The sequence below is a fragment of the Notothenia coriiceps genome, unplaced genomic scaffold (assembly GCF_000735185.1).
Source record: "Notothenia coriiceps isolate Sejong01 unplaced genomic scaffold, NC01 NC01_scaffold00024668, whole genome shotgun sequence".
NCBI classification, from domain to species: Eukaryota; Metazoa; Chordata; class Actinopteri; order Perciformes; family Nototheniidae; genus Notothenia; species Notothenia coriiceps.
This window is the reverse complement of record NW_011357369.1, coordinates 3,928,753-3,940,260: the sequence shown is the minus strand read 5'-3', so window position 1 is coordinate 3,940,260 and position 11,508 is coordinate 3,928,753. Positions and strand designations below refer to the sequence as shown.

The 11,508-nt window shown below is 40.9% G+C and overlaps 1 protein-coding gene across 1 annotated transcript; it reads left to right on the top strand.

Annotated features, from left to right (window-relative positions):
- The first annotated feature begins 1,453 nt into the window (after positions 1-1,453).
- On the top strand, positions 1,454-10,468 carry erp44 (endoplasmic reticulum protein 44). Its single transcript, XM_010782982.1, has 11 exons — positions 1,454-1,613; positions 4,355-4,427; positions 5,185-5,224; positions 5,564-5,679; positions 6,525-6,709; positions 6,813-6,928; positions 7,020-7,194; positions 7,390-7,501; positions 7,607-7,748; positions 9,824-9,926; positions 10,299-10,468. Exons 1-11 carry the CDS (start codon positions 1,554-1,556, stop codon positions 10,407-10,409), a joined length of 1,233 nt encoding a protein of 410 aa, XP_010781284.1. The 5' UTR covers positions 1,454-1,553; the 3' UTR covers positions 10,410-10,468.
- Positions 10,469-11,508: the final 1,040 nt, after the last annotated feature.

The window sequence follows — 11,508 nt, the reverse complement described above, 5'->3', positions numbered from 1 at the left end:
CATTACTAATACAAAAATGACTTTCTGCAGCTCTTTTTTACTCGATCACTGACAGGAAGAGAGAGAGAAATCTTGCTCTGTCTCCATCTGTGAGTTGCTCACACACTGTGAACCCCCTATGGACAGCTTTAGCCCATAAAATATTAATGCTGGGATTCAATTCAACATTCCACCTTAATCTCCTTAACAATTAGACCTTCAGCACACACAATTAGGTTTGTTATAAGTAGTCTGAGGGGTATTGACTCTAGAAAAAGAATTACAAAACTGTAGTACAGTGGAGGGACCGAGGTAACTGACAGTCAGATACACCAAAAAATAAGAAAAAACTATTTTGGTAAATAGAAAACTTCATTAAATATGGGTAGATGCTTTGAGTTTGTTGGATTCTTACCATAGCTGCTGTAAGGGGGGGCACTTCAGCAGATGTTTCTCAGTTCAGTGCATCCTTGGTGGGTGTGGTTGCACATCCAGGTCCCCTACCTGCCCTGATCCTGGCTCCTGCTGGGCCAGAGAAAGAGGATCACTCACATACTGAGACAAGCCCACCTGTTCACACAAATAACTGCCAGCACACTGAACTGATTACAGACACAGGGAGGATGCCTCAGTGACATTATTTGTGACAACAGTTTTCTCATCTTATCTGATGAGGTGCAATAATCTTTTGTGGACAACAGTGTCTTTGGTATTGAGTTGTGGAATCTGTGTTTGATTTAGCAGCAGTTATACAAATATTATTTAACATTTTTTACTTTACTTTCGTGTATTTGCATTACCTCTAACAGCACTCCAGACATAAAGCTGGCTTTTTATTGTGCTTTATCTCTCATTCCTTACTGAACGCCTACATTTTCTTTGCTATCTATCCATCCATCCATCCATCCATCCATCCATCCATCCATCCATCTAAAGGTTTTCTAACTAAGTGTTGTGTAACAACCATTTTTAATCAACAACTAAAACCATAGACAGCATATTAAAGCTTAAAAACGTATTGCTAGCTGGTGGAAAATAGGTCGCATTGAGTTTTACAAAAAGTTAGGCATAATGATGCAACCCCCCTTACTCAAGAGAAATCAGTTATTCATAAGCGTAGGCTGCTAAAGAAGCACAAATGCGTGACAGTGAATAAAATGAGTATAATCTTAAAGCTATTTTATTGTAATGACAAGTCCTTTACACTCCTCTTTCGTCGGTGTTATATTTACCGTTAAAGTTCCTTTACTCTCAGATGAAGATCTTGAGAAAGTTTTCTTCATAAGGAGTCCCGTTGAATCGCCGCTGACAAAACACTACAAGTCCCGTTACTGTTGTCAAGCATAAAACTGCCATGATTGAAGTTTTCTCCAACATCCGACTCAGCCGTTTGGCTATTCAGAAAACTACACCACCCACAAAGCCAAGCAAATACCAGGAAGTGTCACTCACGTTTCCTTGGTCACAGTGAGATTGCTCCGCCGTAGGTTTCCGGCTGCACTTTAGAAGAGAAGAGCGGCGTCGAGACCATTGGGAAGACTAAACACCACCGCCTCCAATATCTATACTGTACAATGAAACTGTTAGCAATATATCCGTCTCTCGATATCCGCTTCGTCACGGTTGTCCTGCTGGTAAGAATACATATTTTAGACTTTTATGCACTGCTATTTAGCTTCAACAGCCAGCTAGCCCCGGCTAATTACCGTTGGTTAGCCTGCCGCTGTATGGTTAGCTGCTAGCTAACTGATGAGCCTCTGCTGACATGAGAGAGACGTGGTTTTTAAACTGTCGTAGACCACCAGGGAGTCAGATCATTGCTGGAAGTGCAGTTATTATTTATTGGGTTCAGTAAGGAGGCCCTTGGACTGGGTTTCGCCAAACGTCTGCCATAACTAATCAAGTTACCCAGCTGCAATGTCAACTCAGCCGGTGGTGTTAAATAACGTTAGCTGTAGTGTTGTAACAAGTCATAATCCTTCTTATCTAATCAAGATGTTTCTTATGTAGAAAGGGCGTATATTGCAAACTTGTATGCTTTGACTAAAGTTGGACTCCTGATAACTTTAAGGGGGGGGATGAAGCATCGAGCTAGCATTAGCCGTTACCACTTATTGACAGCAGGGTACCAATTTTGATTACAATCGTGGTTAGTTTAATCATTCTATTTATTGAAAGGGATTATAAGTTATGTTTGATCAATATTTATATTTCTTTGTGTAACGTTATGGATGCATTCATTTATTGTCAAACCATTCGTGTCTCTGAATGGTGCTCGCCGGTTCATGAATTCCTCTGTTGTGGCTCATTCTTATTGGCTGTCAACCCGGAAATAGGCATTACGCAGCTGTGCTGCTGTTGTGAGAGTTTTGGGCCTGAAAGATAACTTTCCTCCGAGTTGCAGAGCAGTGTCTTCATCGGCCTAACCACAGCAAGTGTGGCATTTCATATCAGTTTGCAGCTGTGTCATGCTATATGGTATACATGTACTATATCTGATTTTACAATGTTGAGACTTTCTTTTTTCACAGTTCTTTTAATGAATTGTATAGTTTACGAAACTTCGAAAAGAACACAACTCTAAAAAAGAATTTGACCTAGCCACATTCTCATACATGCCAACCTTTCCAAAACCAAAAGAGGTAGGTTTGCGCGCGGCAAATGTGCACGCCCAAACTAGGTAATCAGAAGAAATGGAACCCCAGTAATTACATATAAACCATGTATTTAACATGTATTGCATAATTTTATGCATTTTTCAGAAAAAGTGGTAGTTTGGTAAACAGTGACATCAACGACATGTCTGGTCTGTAAAATGCCCGAAAAGTAAAAGAATGGGAGATAAATATCCCAAAGTCTCCACATTTTATTATATTTTGTGTGTTTCTGGTCCTCTTTCAGTTGAGACAGTGTAGATGAAGGATGTGTCAGGATGTAGAACTCTTGTGTCAACATTGGATAAAGCCAGGTTCATATTCTTGTTTCGTGTTGTTGACATATTAGAGTCAAAGGTTTGCAAAGAGCGAAATACCAGTAATAGGTCAGTAACTCTTTCAGGAAAGACACCCATACATCCTGTTTGACGAGGATCTCAAGTTAGAAATCACACCACAGATGGAGTGATAATGCACGCATACTTTTATAGGTTACTTTAATAACTGTTGAATAAAGTGGCTGAGATTAGAAAGCCGGCGTACATTTCCCAATGACGCAAAAAAATATGGGATTGCACTTTTCGTGTCAATAAGTTATTAATTAAAAATAAAGTTTTAATAATGAAGTCCAGTTTAAAATAGGTTATGTAATAAAGGAGCTAATTCAGGCTACACCTACATTTGCATCAACAGCCCTTTTAACATTGGTGTTCTTTCCCCATTTCGCCCTCAAATATTTAGCCTTTAAATTTATTTCAGCTTTGCAATCGGAGCTGGAATTAATTGGTAAATCATACTTATTCCCTTATTGGTTTATATATTGGTTTATTTTGAGTAAACCAGAGAGGGAGATGCACAACGAACAAATGGCTACTGTCTTATCACAAACCTACTAATATAATTAGGCCTACTGCAGTACTCGCTCATGTTGTCTAACGGATAACCTTTCAGAGAAAATGTGTGACAAAAACAGGATGTTTGATAGAACTGTGTATTATCATTGTGTCTTATGGCCACACATATGAGGAAGGAAATATGACAGATCTATGAAAGATATTTCAGCTTAACGGTCAACTCACTGTAAGAAATGGATGCAGCTCTACTGTACCATGTTTTGTCCCACTTTAGCGACAAAGCATGTACTAAATACTGTAATTGCAGGTTCAAGACAAACTGGTTCTAGACAAACAAGACATATAAAGCATTACCTAACAAAAGCATAGATCTTCATCAAGTGTCACATGTTTGTGTGACTTCCTGACCATTTCCTTTATATTTACCATATCTGTGTCATAACCTTCTCTTATTGGATCAAAATGAAGGGAAATCCCTCTTAACACTGTTTGAAACTTCAGTCTAAATGTACATAAAACACACAAAACACAGGAGATCATGAGAGCATCATTTACATATTGCTTTGCATGCAAGGTGACAGTGTTGATGTTATATTGTATATTTAGCCCAGCTCTCGGAAACACTGACTGGATACAAAGCCTGGGGCGGACCCAGTAAACACTGGTTGTGCGGATTAGCAGTTGCTTCACTCAGTCTCAAGTCATTTAGATCCTGCATTTCAAGAATTTTAGGCAAATGCAGATGTGTTATCTCAAGATCTTGTATCTCCCCCCCCCCACATATTTTTCCCCACATAGTTTTCTTAACCAGCTGTCTGTGCTTTTATGTTTTAATTACCTTTTTATCTGTACCCTTTGTGTCTGTAGACGATGGGCCTCTCTACTCCCGGACAGGCAGAAATCACCAGTCTGGATTCAGCCAACATTGATGATGTCCTAAGTAAGGCATCAGACTTTACTCTGTAAAACTGAAGGGAACCGTATTTTGTGAAATTCACCGATTGGCCTTCTTGTTGAGAGTTGGATGCAAAAATCATTAGACCTCATGCCCGTCCATTCAACAGCTAGTGGGCTAAGCTTGCCATAAGGACTTGAGATAGGAGGAAACAGCTTATTTCCTGGTATCTTTCTCACATGGTTGTGGCCAAGGAAGCTTATAAGCATGTCAAACTGTCTAAATGTTCCTCTACTACTCATTCACATCTTAGTTTAACACTTGAACTCAATTGTCTCAAAGAGAAAGGTATTATGTTTCCCTTTATCTTACGTCCACCTAGGTATTTAGGATTTGTCTCACAACTCTGTCTCAGTTTTTGTTTGTCTTTATGCACGTAATGAGCTCTTGATGTGGATCGCACCATTAAACGTTCTTATTTCCATCCCACACATATGTTCATATTGGCCACACCCGTTGCTGTCAGATTGTCATCAGGCCTCATACAAATGTTTAGTGTTAACCTAATGTGGTTTCTCAAATATTTGCATGACATGGAAATCAATGTAATCCTATTGTTAAAGGTCCGACCTTATTGTAAGTCATAGAGGGTGGTGTGATGGATAAATAATGAGCTACGAGTCAGTAACAAAAATGTGGGTTTAACACTCATAACGTAATTAGTTTATCTAACAAAATGAACATGGGTGTATTTAGAGATTGTTAAGAGGCTTATTTGAATTTCCTGTGTGTTTCCTTGCAGATAATGCTGCGGTGTCGATAGTTAATTTTTACGCAGACTGGTAAGTGTGTTGCTTCTCTCCCATAGTCATTGGACTTCTCTATATTTTGTTAAGGATGTTAAAATGAATGTTGCTCATGATATAGACATTCCCTATGACACAAGTATAATGAGATTGCTGTGATCTGCAGTAAAGATTTTGTGGATTTATTTTTGATAGGATTTTTACATTGATGTTTGTTTTAATCTCTTTAAGTCTAAGTAGTGAAGCTCTAATAGTCTAAAATCATTGTCAACATTGATATGCTGCAAAATTGAGTCCAATATACTCCGTAATCTATTCAATATACATACAAGATATAGAAATCCTTTTGGCCTCACACCACTTCCCCTCCTGCAGGTGCAGATTCAGTCAGATGCTCCACCCAATATTTGAGGAGTCTTCTAACATAGTGAGGGAGGAGTTCCCTGAAACCAAGCAGGTGGTGTTTGCCCGAGTCGACTGCGACCAACATTGTAAGTATTACTAACTTTTAATTGGATTTGAGTGTTTCTTGTTTGTTTAACCTACAGCACAACATTAAGACATGATGAGAAATACCAGTCAGGAGTTACCAGAGCCTCACTGTTTATTCATTTCTACTTTCTTCCACCTTTTAAAGATTTTAACATTGTAATGCCTGTACACCTTGCTGCTGCAACTAAATCAATTTCCAAATTTGGGATCAATAAAGTACCAATCGATCCATCTATTGGATCAATGATGTAGAACAAATACAGGTGGTCTAATCTTAGAAATGTTTGGATTCAAATGAACATATTATATTATTTCTATTATGAAAATATGTTTTTGTTTATGGTGATCTGATGCCACACAAGGGAAAAAGGTGCACAGAAACACTCCCTCTACATTTGATGCACATATGTACACATAGATGCCCAGGACACCAAAGCACAGACACATACACCGCCAGCCTCAGCCTTTTGAGATAAAGCAAATTAAAGAGAATTATTGATGACCTGCAAACTGTTTGAAGACTAATGACAAAACTGCTGCTTCCTGTGAAGACGGGAGGCTTAGAGACCCCCCGCGGGGAGATTGACACCTGCCACACCGACACACACACACTCGCACTCATTCAGTGTGTGCAGGGAGAATATTTACTCTTGGCGGGGGGCAGCTTTCATGTGGGAGATCAGAGCTCAGAGCTGACTGAAGGCAGTGTTTTCAGGTTTAACCGCCGTCTCTGTCCCCGCTCCTCCTCATCCTCCCGTCCCCATGTGTCTTTATTCCGCTGCTTCCTCTCCATCAATTGATTTGTCTTTCTTTACTTAACTTTTCCCCCACCCTCGCTGTGTAGCGGACATTGCCCAGAGGTACCGCATCACCAAGTATCCAACACTGAAGATGTTCCGCAATGGGATGATGATGAAGAGGGAGTACAGGGGTCAGAGGTCGGTGGCGGCCATCGCTGATTTCATCCGCCAGCAGCAGGTCAACCCTGTGAAAGAGCTGCAATCCATGGAGGAGATGAATACTCTGGATGTGAGTGGAAAGCCTGCCCACTTAAACATATTAACAGTCATTTTAATCACAAAAAAGTCATTTATTTTCTCACTGCTAATGTTTGTACTCTCTGTTCCCACAGAGAAGCAAGAGAAACATCATAGCTTACTTTGAGAGTAAGGACTCGGAGAACTACAACACATATGCAAAGGTTGCCAACATCCTTCGAGATGACTGCACGTTCTTGTCGGCCTTTGGGTGAGACAAATCGCCATCTATGTTTTATTCTTAGATGAATTCTTCGATTTGTATTCATCCTAACATTTTCCTTTCCGTGTTACTCTTATAGAGCCATATCTCAGGCCGAGCGCTTCAGTGGAGACAATATCATCTACAAGCCCGTTGGAGAGAGCATCGCCGAAATGGTCTACCTCGGATCACTCACCAACTTCGACCTGACCTTCGCCTGGGCCCAGGACAAGTGTGTGCCTCTGGTCAGGGAGATCACCTTTGAAAATGGAGAGGTTTGTTCCTGCTTTAACGATTGCTTTCCGGTCTGATGTTAGATGTGTGAATCTGGATATGTAGAAGGACAGAGATGTTTACACAAAAACAGCCTGGAGAGTATTCATGGCTTCTGAGTAGTCCATCTGCTGAGCCACAGAAAGGCCCTGGCTCCATCTGTCCGTGACGCTTTGTGTTTGTATTTGTGTTTTCAGGAGTTGACTGAAGAAGGGATCCCTTTCCTCATCCTGTTCCATGTGAAAGAAGACACGCAGAGTTTAGAGAAGTTCCAGCATGAAGTGGCTCGCCAGCTCATCAGCGAGAAAGGTGAGCCTGGCATTTAGTACCTATCCAGGATGGGGATTGTGGTTACCCATGAGTCAAACTGTTTGTTTTCAGAAGTGGTCCATGACATCATTGTTTCCTCTTCAGGGTCTATAAACTTCCTGCACGCAGACTGCGAGAAATTCCGCCATCCTCTGCTCCATATCCAGAAAACTCCCGCTGACTGTCCCGTCATCGCTATAGACTCGTTCAGACACATGTATGTCTACCCCGACTATAAAGACCTCAAGTAAGTACCAACGTTCACTTTCCCCTTCAGATTTAGTGTAGATGTGAAGCAATCTAGTTCTTGAAAATGCACATTATTATCAACGTGTGATAAATAATGAAATGTGTGGTCTTTCCAAACAATACCAACATCATATACTTACGTTGCCACTGAGATAAGATAAAAGATACTTTATTGATCCTAGTTTGGGAAATGTTTCCTTCACAGCAGCTTAGATAAGACATAGCACATGAATTAGAAGTAAATAGAATCAAATACAAATAAAAAACAATAAAGATATACGTATCAGTAGAAGATAATCAAAATAAGCCAAACAGTGAACATATACATATAGATAATGAATATAGACTATAGACACTGTGTGCATCACCCATAAACATTTTGAAAACATTTTTCAAACTCAAATGTTATTTGTATCATAGGAAAATAAATTGCCAAATATAAATGAAAACTTTAACAAATGAAATGAACACATGAATCATCCACGTATCAAATCAGTCTGATATATTCAGCGTCCTTTTAGACATGTTTGAACAATTACTGCCTGATACTGATACCGTATGTGAAAGTGTACATCACGAGATCTCCTTAAATTAGGTTGATTTCATTACACACACACACACACACACACACACACACACACACACACACACACACACACACACACACACACACACACACACACACACACACACACACACACACACACACTGACACTGTGCGCTTAACAACAGAGAAATGTCACACCTCCTAAAAAATCTGTCCTTTATGAATGGGCCTGGACACCGGAGCTAATGTGACATGATTTGGCACGTGCAATAAGTGCTAAACTAATCCAGTATAATCTAACTTAATCTTATTTATTCTGCCCCCTACCACTCGGCCTCCCCTAGCCCCCAATCAGAGTCTGATCAGATAGACAGAAGCCCCCAGGACTGACCAGCCCTCCACAACCTAATTACATCACATCACCCCCGCATGTGGCACACAGCTTGTAATTACATTAGCACAGTGTATGTTATATATATATATATATATGTGTGTGTGTGTTTGTGCATGTGTCTGCATGCTGCTGTGACTGGGGATCTGTGATATGACAACAGCTCATGACCTGTCGTTAATAAGCGCACTTCACAGGAAAGCGTTGATATGGATTAATGCTTCTTCATGACATGTCCGCAGGGACTGGAGTCCTCTGCTGCTGCACCGAGCTCTTTGTCTCGCATCAACTCTCTCTACTGTCTTTATGGCTGAACTGTGTGTGTAGGAATGCCTTTGTCCAACCCACAGTCACTGGGCCTCATGCAACGACCACTCATACCAACAGGCTGGTGTTCGAGAGGCCTGTTCAAGGGATTCAAGTGAATTTGTTGCCTTCACCAATTTCTACCACAACACCAGCCCCTGTATGATATGCTTTAGTCTTATCTCCCTGACCCTTACATCCCTTCGACTATATGGACCCACTTCCTGTTGGAGCTATGGCTCAGGAGGATGAGAACGTTGTTCATTTCAGGGTTGATGAATTGATCCTTTGCTCTTTTTCAGACTGCAAGATGGGAAGATATTTAAGTCAACATTTCTCAAGTTCACTTGTGTTTAAGGTTGAGTTGTTAAGCAAATTATTCACAAAGTTGGGAAGGTCATTTAAGTGCAGTTCATTTGCCATGCAGGCCCCTTCCTCTTTATCTTTGTTACAGTACAGCCCAATTTTGGACAGCTGTACTGTGACATCTTCTTACTGTCTCAGGTCCCATAATACATCTATTAAACTCTGTCAGATCCGGCTGAATTAGTATCAGTAGGCCGGATGCTCTGCAGTGTGCTTTGGTCTTTTCACTGTTGGAGCAGAACAGGTACGCCTGTAAAGTTGGGGGCGGAGGGGTCAATTGTACTTATGACTAAATCTCACAATACACACACCTGCTCATGTATTGGCGGCACCCATCAGGTGGAAATTATTCATTTATAGCCGGTTTGTGCAATTAAGTTAGATGTAGGATACGATTTAAGGACACAAATAGGTTCCTGCCTCATGTTCAATGTTTGCTTCTGTGTTTTCTTTTTTCTCCCAGTATCCCTGGAAAACTGAGACAGTTTGTGCTGGACCTTCACTCTGGAAAGCTTCACCGAGAGTTCCACCACGGCCCCGACCCCACGGACAGCACGCCTGGACAGGTCAGACGGCGTGACACACTCTGCATTCACTGAGAGTTTAGTTTATTTGTTTATATTGTTGTGGACAGTCCCCATTGATCCACTGTCACAAACAACAGTAAATGGGGCATCTTTAGCAAACATTGCTAATTTCCAGATGTTGTCCCCAGCCAGATGATAATGGACGCCCTTAAACTTAAACAGCATTAGTTATAAAACAAAGGATGAAAGACAAGCAGATACAAGAGAACAATAACATGCAAACAACACACGTTACTACATACATGTCACATATAGCACATCACTACCACTTAACAGAAACAAGGTGCAACATCCATGGCTTAACATCATCACGTGTGTCTAAACTGTTTGTTCTGGCGTTCCCCCTCCCAGGAGGAGACGGGAGGGGAGGCGGCTAGCAGCCCCCCGGAGAGCTCGTTCCAGAAGCTGGCGCCCAGCGAGACTCGCTACACCATCCTCAACCGGGGCCGCGACGAGCTGTGACCTCAACAGCCTTTCAGAGATCCTGTGACTCAATGCCACGCCCCGGGTCGGGGGGAGGGGTCGGGCATGATGGGGCGGGCCGGCGGGCGCGGGTTGGACAGGCTGAGCGGGGACCAGAGTCCCCGTTACAACATGGTAATATACTGAAACAGATGCTAAAAGAGAGATCCGTATGTAAGAAAAGAGATCTCCTCTGCCAATGCGCACACCAGTCGATGTATGGGAAGATTGATATTATTTTCACCTGTAGTTTGATGCATAATCAGTCTTTCAATATCTTAGTCTTTATCTCTTATTTTTGGTATCTCAATAATAGGGCTTTAGAGCTAGGTCGAGCTGAAGCAATTGACATGATATTAGTCGTATAGTTGTGGGTAGAGCGGATGCATTATTGTGATTGGCTTAGCATCACGAGAAGTCTTTTAACTATTATTATTTTTCGGGTTGTAAATATTGTTTGTTGCTACATATGGAGATAGGAATCTCAATCACGTTTGCCGGTGCCTATTGTTTAGTATTGCATAGAGTATTACTCTTTATTTTATTTTATTTTCATTTCTTATATATTTATGCATTAGGCAGCCCTGATGCTTTATTATGTTGTTGAGTCAAAAATCAATGCTGATAGGAGTGTGACCAGTATGCACTCTACAGCTCGCTTGGTTATCTTTTTTATCTAGTGGAGTAAATGTTTTATATTTCTGTTCTGTTAAACAACGTAGATAGTATGAGATTTTTAGTGTATTACCTCCTTGTGTCTGTTCAGTATCTTCATGATCTAATATTACCACTAGTCTGATGCTCTTGGTATGCACAATTATATAGTAATGTGTTTGATAGTTCTCTGTTCTTTCTATCGTTACTCTCTTTGTTATTATTCTACCAATGTACACTCGTGAGGTAGAGGTGAGTTTCTATTGGCGAATAGACATATTTTTAATTGCTTGATTGGTTTGGTAACATGAAATCCCATGAGATTGTGAATGATAAAAGGAGATATCGTGTCGTCACTACTGCTCCAGCCTGTTCGATGTATGTGTCTATCCACTTGTCCTGAAGGTACTAAATATGCTTCTAGATATATTGTTGTGTGTTGGTT